This window comes from Sceloporus occidentalis, unplaced genomic scaffold (genome assembly GCF_023333645.1).
Source record: "Sceloporus occidentalis isolate IW3139 unplaced genomic scaffold, rSceOcc1.0.p SCAF_1, whole genome shotgun sequence".
NCBI lineage: Eukaryota > Metazoa > Chordata > Lepidosauria > Squamata > Phrynosomatidae > Sceloporus > Sceloporus occidentalis.
In genome coordinates, this window is record NW_028316981.1 from 130,483,701 (window position 1) to 130,496,097 (window position 12,397).

At 47.1% G+C, this 12,397-nt stretch overlaps 1 protein-coding gene across 5 annotated transcripts in view; it reads left to right on the forward strand.

Moving 5' to 3' along the window:
- Positions 1–6,076: 6,076 nt before the first annotated feature.
- RNF157 (ring finger protein 157) overlaps positions 6,077–12,397 on the forward strand; it is a 107,401-nt gene continuing 101,080 nt past the window's right edge. For all 5 annotated transcript variants that reach the window (XM_089535399.1, XM_089535423.1, XM_089535415.1 and 2 more), the window contains exon 1: positions 6,077–6,246. In XM_089535399.1, the coding sequence (XP_089391525.1) occupies positions 6,159–6,246 (88 nt within the window). In that variant the 5' untranslated portion in view covers positions 6,077–6,158. The remainder of the gene's footprint in view (positions 6,247–12,397) is intronic.

Genomic DNA, 12,397 nt, shown 5'->3' on the forward strand with positions numbered 1-12,397 from the left:
GGATTATTTTTGCAGTGTGTTTTGGCCCAAAGGTCCAGTAACCTCACCTTTGAGAACTGCATCCACAAGCAGAATGGTGGTGATGGAGGCAAAAACAGGGGTGGGCAAGCTGTGGCCTAACAGGTGACATTGGACTGCAACTCCTATCAGCCCTGCCTAACACTGTACAGTGAGTAGGAGTAATTGTCCAGCAGCATTTGGAGGGCCATAAATTGCCCAATCCTGCGACAGAAGGGGCTCATGTGCCTCATTCACACTACATAATAAACCAGTTTTCAAACTGGTTTAAACTGCTTTAAAGGGCCCTTGTTCACACTGGTGCCAAATTTCTCCAACATGATGTGCGGGGGGGGGGGGGGACACTAAATTATTATTATTATTAAACTTTATTTATAAAGCGCTGTAAATTTGCACAGCACTGTACATAGTGAATATAAAAAAGTTAAAAGAAAGGTTAAAAATCTGCCTAAGGTGTACAATCTAAGAAAACAAAATAACAACATTAAAAATATCTTAAAATACAGCAAACACAGATACTTAACAATAATCCCGGTTAAACCGGTTTTTCTGAATCTGAGGTATTTACTGCATCTTTTTAAATGATTCGGTTCAATGCAAGTGCAAACGCATTGTTGATTGGATTTGGTTCCCTGTGATGTGATTATTCTTGTGACGTCGCACATGATACTCAATTTTTAATCAATCAAGTTGTTAATGTGAACATGATGTGGGTTAAATTGAAACGGGCAGGTTCGATCATGGTGGTGGCAACCAATAGTCTGAAGATCTATTTGGTGTCGAATCGCTCCATCAATTTGAAACTATCCAACACAAAAACTGGGTTATTATGTCATGTGAATGAGGCCAAGGAAGACTCTTACCTTTTCTTCTGGCAAGACTACTAATCTTCTCCCAAGGAGGATTCTGACCATGGAGTTTATCAGATGCGAGTTTTTGGCGATTTTTCCTGCCTATCGCACAATGTTAGCATCACCAACGTTGCGCAATAACGTGAAAGCGCGATGTTCTTCCAGACGCCATTCATTTCTATGGGAGCCCGTTGCGCAACACTCCTGTAGTTTAAGCGTCATTCCTCCCCTTTTTGGGCATTGCGAGCAAAAGTGGAAGCCAGGCCATGGTCTCCCGTTATCTTGCGAAATGTGTTGCGAAGTGGTTTGGTGTGGTAGGCAGCAGCGCAACGCAATGCTAAAGTTACTGATTGCAAAGTTCCCATGATGCTGGGCTGCTTTTTGACCCCATTCCCTTCCAGTGGCCTTCCTTTTCCAGGACAACCCCCGGGGGTGGTGGTGGCTCTGTCTTGCATGAACACCTAGGAGGCTTCCAATGTAAGGAACCCCCAGGGGTCATCCATTCCAGCCCCATTCCTCTTTCCAGCATGGACACCTAGAAGGCTGCCCCATTCCTCTGTCCTGCATGGACACCTAGGAGGCTGCAAATGAAAGGGTCCCCTAGGGGTCATCCATCCCAGCCCCATTCCTGTGTCCTGCATGCACACCTATTAGGCTGTAAATGAAAGGGGTCCCTTAGGGGTCATCCATCCCAGCCCCATTCCTCTGTCCTGCATGGACACCTAGGAGGCTGCAAATGAAAGGGGCCCCTAGGGGGTCATCCATCCCAGCCCCATTCCTGTGTCCTGCATGCACACCTATTAGGCTGTAAATGAAAGGGGTCCCTTAGGGGTCATCCATCCCAGCCCCATTCCTCTGTCCTGCATGGACACCTAGGAGGCTGCAAATGAAAGGGGCCCCGAGTGGTCATCCATCCCATCCCCATTCCTCTGTCCTGCATGGACACCTATTAGGCTGTAAATGAAAGGGGTCCCTTATCCATCCCAGCCCCATTCCTCTGTCCTGCATGGACACCTAGGAGGCTGCAAATGAAAGGGGCCCCTAGTGGTCATCCATCCCAGCCCCATTCCTCTGTCCTGCATGGACACCTAGGAGGCTGCAAATGAAAGGGGCCCCTAGGGGTCATCCATCCCTGCCCCATTCCTCTGTCCTGCATGCACACCCGGGGGGCTGCACATGCAAGGGGCCCCTAGGGGTCATCCATTCCAGCCCCATTCCTCTTTCCTGCAATGACACCTAGGAGGCTGCAAAGGAAAGGGGCCCCTAAGGGTCATCCATACCTGCCCCATTCCTCTGTCCTGCATGGACACCTAGGAGTCTGCAAAGGAAAGGGGCCCCTAGGGGTCATCCATTCCATTTTATTTAATAATAAAAATAATGAAAAAAATAAATAAAAATAAAGACAGGGGTGTATATAATAATAAAAATAATGGAAAAACATAAAAATAAAGACAGGGGTGTATATATTTAATAATAAAAATAATGCATCCTGTATCCCCCACTCCTTGCCACCCCAGAATGCCTCTTGCACTTGTAATAATAATAATAATAATAAAGTCATCACCATAAATGCCAGAAAAGGATGCGATTGTCATGCATTATTTTATGACTTTTAAAAGCAATTCAGAGCTGTCCCTGAATTCCTTGCAAAAGCATGTATCATTTTGCCAATTGCCTAATTGACAAAAGCAACAAACGTAACATTCGATTGTAACATTCGTATTTTAGCATGGATTCTCCAAGGAAAAAAGTGCCCTTTTATTGTTCCCTTTCACTTTTATTAGCTGACTTCCAGCAAAGGGATACTGTGCAAAGAGCAAATACACACACACACACACACACATATATATATTCCTCAGCAAAAAACACAACAAAACATGCGCTCATTTTGTATATATTTAATAATAAAAATAATGAAAAAATAAATAAAAATAAAGACAGGGGTGTATATATTTAATAATAAAAATAATGGGGAAAAAATACTGCATTTGCACTCCAAAAGCCACCCTGATTTGCCCTTTTGCCTTCTGTCACCTGTTGCATCCAGATTCCCCTTTTTCCTTCAGCTCTTTCCTTCTCCCCCTCCCCTCCGCTAAATAGGACCCTAGAGGTGGGGAGGGAACCTCCTCGCTCCCCCAGAAGCACAAAGGTCAGGATGCCATCAAAGCCTCCAAAGGGCATGCACAAATATGTTGATGCGAAATGCGAAAGACAAAAGGAAGGCACTGGTGTAGTAGACAGTTCCGCTATGCATGGTTTCGCATCATGCAAATCGCAACTTTCGCGCAATTGTAGCGCTAACATAACGTTACGGGGGAATGACGGAAAAGCAAGCAATGTGGTAAGACATCGCGTGAAGCAGTCATTTCGCAACGTTCTTTACACTTCCTTAGCGCAATTGCAGGGTCCAAAACTTGAGTCTGATAAACTCCCATGTTTTGCTGGTGGAGTTGTTCTAAGACAGAAAGAACAGCAAGGAGAAGCACAGAGAAGGTAATGCTCCTTTACGTTATTTAATTGGTATATCGTTCCACCTGAAAACCATTGCTAACAAGTTGAGTGAAGCTGCTTGTAAAAAGTAGCATACACAAAGACTTATTATATCCTATGGGGAATTGCTTCTTTCCAATAGAGGTAAGAATTCATTATTGCATAGCTATAATACATTTATTTTATGGGATAATGGGTATTTCATGATGTCATTTTTATATTCAGAGTTTGTTGGAAAGTTTTTGGAAAAGCGGCATCTTGGATATTGATTTTTGGAGTCGATACTTAGCTGGAATATAGTGTTGATTACTACTGATGAAGAAATATCAAAATGGCTTTAAAAAATTCAGGAGGTAGTTGTGTAATCATCTTTCCACTACCATTGCTGTCTATTTACGACCTAGAGTTTCACCTGTTTGTTGTAACCACTAATGTGTTGACTATTGTCTATGAACTGTTCGAAATAACATTTCTGGAACAGGGGTTGTGAAGATCTCAGAAAACACATGCTCCTTTCGTTTGCTACCTATTTACCACTTGTGGAAATCATTTTACTGGAACAGAGGTTGTTAGGATCAGAGGAACTAAGTAAGAGCTAAACACACTATATATAAAAGCCATCCTAGTCTCAAAGGTGCCGGAAGACCAGAGATGACCAGATGTCATAACTGCCAAGGAGGACCAGGGACTCCAAAATGTAGGGCATTCAAGAAAAAGAATGTGGGACATTCCAAAATAAAAACCTAAAACCACCCAACTAAATATAAAACCCATGCTTCTTAGCCATGCTCAGAATGGAGGACCTTGTGAAACTCCTCCTGGAGAGAAATGGAGGCCAGGTCCTGGGAAAGGAGGACCATGTCTGGAAAATGTAGGACATGACCAAATAAGAGCTACAAACACTCATATCAAGATAAAAACCCCTACTTCTTAGCCTCTGCTCAAAATGGAGGACATGGGGGAACTCCTCCTGGAGGGAAGGCTGCCATGGAGAACATGCCCTGGAAAAGAGGGACCTCTGGTCGCCCTGGATATTGTAACCACCAAGGAGGACCAGGCACTGCAAAACTCCTCCTGGGCAGAAGGTGAAGTGGAGGACAGCAGGTCCTGGAAAAGGAGGGTGCTGGATGTGTATGTGTGCCCCTGTCCCAAGATCCCTTTGCAGACTGGTTTTTCCAGAATGGCACAGCAAGGTCTGGAATAACTCTTTCCCTGCCTTGGAAAGAACTGCCTCTAGCAAAGAAGGAAGAAGTTTTGTTGTTGGAGTTTATCACAAGGAGTAAAATTGGAAGTTTAAATGGGGGTTCATTTACAAAAATTGCACAGTTACTATTAAACTGCAATTCAGATTTTCACGCACAGCAGTCATGAGCCTGAGAATAACCAGGCAATAAACAGCAGCAAGTCATTCATAGGATTTCTCTCTGAATGGTTTGTTGTTGTTTATTGCCTGGTTATTCTCGAGTTAATGGTGCTTTTGATTATGATGTTGTGTGAAAAACTTTATTGCAATTACGTGATTTTTGTGGGATATTCTTTGGAGAATGGTACTTTATTCAGGACGTTGTGTGAAAGTCTTAATTGTGAATGTGTGATTTTCACGGGATAAACTCTGTTTTCACTTCCACTTGTTCCTCCTGTGTGATAAACTCTGTTGTTATCCACCCTCCAGTCGATCTGGACCCATGGAGACTCCCAGGCTCCCTGAGTGCCACTGCTCAGCTCAGGTCCTGTAGCCTCTCACCCATGAGCTCCTTCATAGAGTCAGGGATGTAGCCAAGGGGGGGGGGGGTTCTTGGGGTCTGGACCCCCCCTTCCATTAGAAAAATGAATGGTGTGTGCTGCTGTGCCGCTGCATCCAAGCCCCATTATAATGGTGGCACTTAGTCTGGACCCCCCCCCCCCCTTCCTAAAATCCTAGCTCCGTCCCTGACAGAGTCCATCCATCTAGCATTTGGCCTTCCTGCCTTTTTGCTTCCCTCCCCCTTTCCTAGTGGTTCATGCCTTCTCATGATGTGCCCAAAGTAGGAGCGCCTGCGTTTTGTCATCTTGGCTTGATCTGCTCCAGGGCCCATTTGTGTGACTCCTTGGCTGTCCAAGGGGCCCTCCTCAGCCTCTTCTCCAGCCCCACAGCCCCAGGGAAGGGATTTGGATCCCCATCTCCAAGGCCTTGCTTTTCTCCCTCTCTTCTTCCCGCTCTGCCCTCCTTTTTGGGGGACGGGGAGTGCGATGCCTTCGGCCCAGCCACCTTCCCAGTCCTCTCCCAGCTGCCCTGCCCCTGGGAGCCTTGGCTGCAGGCCCTGCTCTCAGTCTCTGGGCAAGGGCTTGATCCCAGGCCGGGGAGCCCTTGGCCTGTTTCCCTCTCCTCCTCCTCCTCCTCCTCCTCCTGGAGTGGCTGGCCTTCCTGGCCTTGGCCTCTGCCTCCGGGCTCTCCGCCTGGAGGAGGAGGCGGCTGCTGCTGCTGCTGCTGCTGCTCCTGGAAGAGAGGGAGGGAGGGAGGGAGGGAGGCCCCTGGCTGGCTCTCTCTCCTGGGCTCCGGCGGGGAAGAGCGGGCAGGGCCCCCCCTGGAGGGCAGCAGCGGGCAAGGCAATGCGGCAGCCTCCTCCGGCTCCTCCTCAGCGCCAGGCAGCCAGGCAGGGAAGCAGCAGCAGCAGCAGCAGCCTCTGCCAGCTGAGCCACCCGCGGCACCCGGCTCCTCTCGGGGCTCGGGGGGAGGGGGAGGAGGAGGAGGAGGAGCCGGGGCAGTCTCTGTCTCTCCCTCCCTCCCGGGGCAGATGCCCTCCGGAGCCCGGGGCCAGGATGGGCGCCCTCAGCAGCAGGCAGAACGCCGGCCTGGAAGAGCTGGACGTCCCCTCCAATGCCATCTACAGATATCCTCCCAAATCCGGTAAGGCTTAAGGGAGAGAGAGAGGAGAGGAGAGGAGAAGCCAGCTGCGGACCCAAGGCTCCTGCTCCCGGAGCCCTCTCCCCCTCCCAAGCCCCGCGGGAAGGAGCGAGGGAGGGAAGGAAGGAAGGAAGGAAGGCAGCCCGTCCGCCGGCCGCCCGCCCGCCCTCCCTCCCTCCAGTCCAGACCTCCTCCTCCTCCTCCTCCAGCTGCCCTCCTTTCCCGGCCGCGGAGAGTTTGGGTCCGGAGGAGGAAGATGGCAGGGGCAGCCAGCCTCGCCGGCGAAGAAGAAGGGGCTGCTCCTTGGGGCTCCCCTCCGGGGCCCCGCCAGCCCTGACCCCTGACGCCGCCGCCCCCGCCACCTTTCGGGCATCATGCTCCCGGGTAAAGAGCCCCTTCCTGCCCTCGCCTTGGCTTGCCTTCACCCCAGGGGCTGGCTCCTTCTTTCCTTCCTTCCTTCCATCAATTCCCCCTTTTCCCCTTCCTTCCTTCCTTCCTTCCTTCCTTCCTTCCTTCTCTCCATTTCCCCTTCTTTCCTTTTCCTTCCTCCCCCCCTCGCCTTCCCTGCCCCTGCTTTTATTTGGGGCCAGGCCTCCCTCCCTCCCTGGGGGCCCCTTCTCCCAAAGTTCCCCCAGCCCCCTCTCTCTCTCCTGCCATCTTTCCTTCTCCTGGCCCTGGATGCCCTGCAGCCGCCAAGAACTTCCAGGAGCACTGGGTCCCCTGCCTCTCCTGCCTCTCGGGCCACTGCTTGGAAATACCTGGCTCTCTGGCTACAACAGCCGACTCTCTTCCATCAGGGTCCTCTTCCCTGGTGTCTCCTGGGGCTCCTTCTTCTTCCCCAGGTGACCAGGCAGCCCCCGCTTTCCAGGGCATGCCCTCCATCTCAAGCTTCTGCCCAGGAGGAGCCCCAAAAGGCCTTCTGAGCCTTTTTGACCCGGGACAGCCAGGGATACCCGTCTCCTCCTTTGAATCTCCTGCCCAGGAGGCATTTCAGAATGCCCTCCCTTTTGAGCATGATTAAGAGCCACGACTTGACATTTCATATTGAGTGTTCTGAGTTTTTCTTTGGTCACATCCAACATTTTCCTTAAATGTCCTACCTTTGGTGGCACCTTGTCCTCCTTTGGGCTTATGACATCTGGTCACTTTGGCCTTCCTGGCCAAAGGCCCTTCTGGTCTCCGTGGATGATCTGAGTTAGGATTCTCCTTCCCAGTCGAGGGGCTGAGACAGAGGGATATATTTGATGAGCCTTGCGGAGGTGGGAAAATGGGTCTCCCTTCCTTTGGAACAGGCACCGCCTTGGCCTTGTCCCAAGTGTCTGGTTCAGGGTTTTCTGAAGTGGTGGATGTTATATCTTCTTCAAAAACTTTATAAAAGGTTGCAGTAAAGCCATTTGGGCCGGGAGATTTCCTCCTCTGTGTTTAGTTTACAGCTTTAAAATACCTTGTCAAGACAAGCCGGAGAAATAGCTTTGTGGCTGTGTAAAACCCTCCCTCCCAGTCCTCAGACAGATGGGAGCTGGTTTTGATGGGGAAAGACTGGATGGTTGAAGCAACAAAATGTTGCATGGTGGTGAGGATGATGGGGAGATTAAGGTGTGTGTATGTGTATATATATATATATATATATATATATATATATATATATATCCTTTAGAAAGCACCCAACAACATCCCTGGCTCCATCTTAGAGGCAAGAGGTATAGCATAGGTTCTCTGTCAGCTTTTTGATTCCATCTCTGCTCCTTTTCTCTTTTAAAGGAAGTGAACAATCCTGGCGATATTAAAAGATGTGGGTCTCAAATGGGGTTTTAAAATGGTAACTTCTATGCTGTGTGTGTGGCTGAGCTGTCACCTTTCTATTGATCCATGTTCCTGTACCTTTAGTAGGAGCCAGGTATGTAAGGCAGGTGGGGCTTCCTCCAATCATTTAATGTCCTTGCCTGGAAAAGCATCTCCAACTCAGTTTTCATCAGGCGGCTGAACGGGCTGGAGAGAGAGAGAGAGAGAGAGACCTGGCATACAGGAATACTGAACTGCTGTACAGTACAGGGCAGATGCTGGCAGCCATTAGGAAGCTGGCAACTCTGAATATTTATTATTTCCTCTGTCTTCCCCAACCTGGTGCCCTCTAGATAGGCTGGATTACAACTGCCACCACCTCTATGCACTAGCTGGGGATGATGGGAGTTGTGGCCCAACATGGCTAGAGAGCACCAGGTGGGCAAAGGTTGCCCATCACCATCTTTTCCTTTGCTTAGGCTAGTATTTTTTAATGCATTTTATAGTAGAAGTGCCAGAAAATGAAGAATACCTTTAAAACAAAACACAACACGACTCAGTTTGTGAAGGGTTGATCAGCTACTTTCACTATTTTTAATTTTCCGGGGTTATTTTAGAATAGGAGTAAGGGTGCTTTTTTCCCTACGGTTGAGGCAGCACGTAAAGTTGTGTTTCTGTTCCTTATTTTTAATCACATGTTTTGAAGATACAATTCCCACTGGGTTGGCGTAATTCAAAACAACAGTGTTTTGTGGTTTGTGATGCTCAGAAGGGTGTATAACCCCTTTGTTTCCATTATCCAGAGAGAGTCAAAGGGTGATTTCTTCTCTGGAATATTCTTGTTTTGCACTCTCTTCTGTTGAGGGATGCACTGCATGAGAGGAGTGGTAGCTGGGTTGCATGTGTGCCAATGCAAAGTAGTGCTGGGGAGGCATGCTGGACAACAGCGCAGGCCTAATGGGTAACCGCCCTGTATGCTCATCATCATGGCTATTTTAAGTCCTCGTGCCCTCAGTCTGTTGAGTGTCTTCACTTTAAATGTCTGGGTAATACTTAATGTCCCTAGAATTCTTTTTCACTTTAATTTTGCATTTGTCATTCTATTTGGCTTCCTGGAATATGATTTAATCCGTATGAGTGAATCTTTGGAAAACCTGGAACCTTGGCTCTAATACATGTTTTCCTTGGTACTGCTGCAGATAAATGGTTAGCGTATTACTCAGAAATCAGATTTATTGTGCTCAGTGGGACTTATTGTACTTCCAGATATGCCTGAGCAGGACTTGAGGGCTGAGTTAAAATTAATTTCTCGAATTGTTTCCTAGAGTTCTTTTACAGTACACAGCTATAGCACTATGATTCCACTATAATTACCATGAAAACATTCTGTGGGATTCTGGGATTTGCAGTTTAAAGGGGGCATTTAAAATCCCCAGCCATGAAGCTCTACCTCACCAGACTGCAGATTTCAGTCTCTCTACTATCAAGGATGATGAGGAACAGCAGCAGGGACAGACCTCAGGGAGAGAGCAGGGAACCCAGAGAGCTCCACTAAAGGGAACAGCTGCTGCTAAGCTTCGCAGGAGGTGTGTGGTGGTCATGGGGGACTCCTTGCTGAGAGGCACTGAACCAGTGGTTTGTGGGCCTAACAAGATGTCTCGGGAGGTGTGCTGTCTCCCTGGGGCAAAGATCCGTGATGTATCAGAGAGGCTGACAAGACTTGTCAAGCCTACTGACCATTACCCCTTTCTTTTGGTTCATGTGGGAACCAATGATACTGCAAGGCATAGCCTTCAGAATATCATAAGGGATTATGAGGCTTTGGGTAGGAAGCTGAAAGAGGTGAATGCACAGGTTGTCATCTCATCTCTTCTCCCAGTTTAAGGGCATGGTCCAGGAAGGGAGAAGAAAATAGCGGATGTAAATAACTGGCTCGGTAGATGGTGCCACCAAGAACGATTTGGATTCTTGGACCATGGGCTGCGGTTCCATGAGGAGGGACTTCTGGCAAGGGATGGGTTGCATCTCACGCCAGTTGGCAGAAACGTTTTTGCCAATAGTCTCAAGAATTTGATCAGGAGGGCTTTAAACTGAGTTTCATGGGGGAGGAAGACAGTATTCTGGAAGGCAAAAAGGCTGGAGAAAATAGTCAAACTGTCATAGAGGGAACAAGGCAAACAGTGCAAGGATCCAAAAGTGGAAGGCAAAAAAACTTGCACAGGCAGCAAATAAAGGGAACAAATGGTCTTAAATGTCTCTACACTAATGCACAGAGCATGGGAAATAAGCAAGATGAACTCGAAATCCTAGTGCAACAAAGCAAATATGATATAATTGGCCTCACTGAAACCTGGTGGGATGAGTCTCATGATTGGAATGTGGAAATAGAGGGGTATAACCTTATTAAGAGAAATAGGCCAAACAGGAAAGGAGGAGGAATAGCACTATATGTCAGAGATATTTACACCAGAGAAGAGATCCTGGACATCAATCATGGAAGCCAGGTGGAGAGCATCTGGATAAAAATTAAAGGGCAAGGAAACAACAAGGATATTATTGTGGGAGTCTACTACAGACCCCCAAGTCAGACGTAGGAACTGGATGATGTCTTTCTAGAACAGATGACCACACACTCAGAAAGGAGAGATGTAGTAGTGATGGGTGACTTCAGCTATCCTGATATTTGTTGGAAGTCAAACTCAGCCAAATCCTCAAGGTCTAGTAAATTCCTCACTTGCCTGGAAGACAATTTCATTGTCCAAAAGGTGGAAGAGGCAACAAGGGGATCAGCTATTTTAGATCTGATCCTAACCAACAAGGATGACTTGGTTAATGGGGGGCAAACGGTGGGATCATTAGGTCGTAGTGACCATCTTCTCCTGGAGTTTGTTATACAGTGGAAAGGAAAAGCCAGGCATAGTCAGACACACATTCTAGACTTCAGGAGAGCGGATTTCAGTAAACTTAGAAATACTGGAGGTGATCCCATGGTCAGGAATACTAAAAGAGAAGGGAATTCAAGATGGATGGGAGTTTCTCAAAAGGGAGATACTGAAGGCACAAATTAAAACAGTTCCAGTGAGAAAGAAAAATGGGAGGTGTCACAAGAACCCAGGATGGATGACCAAGGAACTTTCAGCTCAGCTAAATTTTAAACAGAACATGTATAAGAAATGGAAAAATGGGGAAATCACCAAAGAGAAATTCAAACAAATAGTGTGTAGAGCATGTGTAGAGATAAGGTCAGAAAAGCTAAAGCACAAAATGAACTCAGGCTTGCTAGAGAGGTTAAAAACAACAAAAAGGACTTTTATGGATATATCCGCAGCAAAAGGAAGAAGAAGGAAACGGTAGGGTCACTGCGTGGAGAAGATGGCAAAATGCTAACAGGAGATAGAGAAAAGGCAGAATTACTCAACACCTTCTTTGCCTCAGTCTTCTCAAAAAAGGCAAAGGGTGCTCAACCTGAGGATAATGGAGCAGAGGACAGAATAGGGGAATTTCAGCACAAAATAAGTAAAGAGATAGTACAGGAATACCTTGTTAATCTAAATGAATTTAAGTCTCCAGGACCAGATGAACTACATCCAAGGGTATTAAAAGAACTGGCAAATGTAATATCGGAGCCATTGGCAATAATCTTTGAAAATTCCTGGAGAACCAGAGAAGTCCCTGCAGACTGGATGAGGGCAAACGTTGTCCCCATCTTCAAAAAGGGGAAGAAAGAGGATCCCAACAATTATTGTCCAGTTAGTCTGACATCAGTTCTAGGAAAGATTCTGGAGCAGATCATTAAACAGAGAGTCTGTGAACATCTAGAAGGCAATGCCATAATCACAAAAAGTCAACATGGGTTTCAGAAATACAAATCATGCCAGACAAACCTAATCTCTTTCTTTGATAAAATTACCAGCTTGGTAGATGAAGGGAATGCTGTGGATATAGTATATCTTGATTTCACTAAGGCCTTTGACAAGGTTTCCCATGACATTCTTGCAAACAAGCTTGTAAAATGTGGGCTAGACAAAGGAACTGTTACATGGATCTGTAATTGGTTGACCGGCCGAACCCAAAGGGTGCTCAACAATGGCTCCTTTTCATCCTGGAGAGAAGTGACCAGTGGGGTCCCACAAGGCTATGTCCTGGGCCCAGTGTTATTCAACATCTTTATCAATGACCTGGATGACAGAATTGGGAGCATACTTATCAAATTTGCAGATGACACCAAATTAGGAGGAATAGCTAATACCCCAGAGGACAGGATCAAGATTCAAAACGACCTGAATAGACTAGAAAGCTGGGCCAAAGCTAACAAAATGAAATTCAACACGGAGAAATGTAAGGTATTGCACTTAGGGCGGAAAAATAAAAT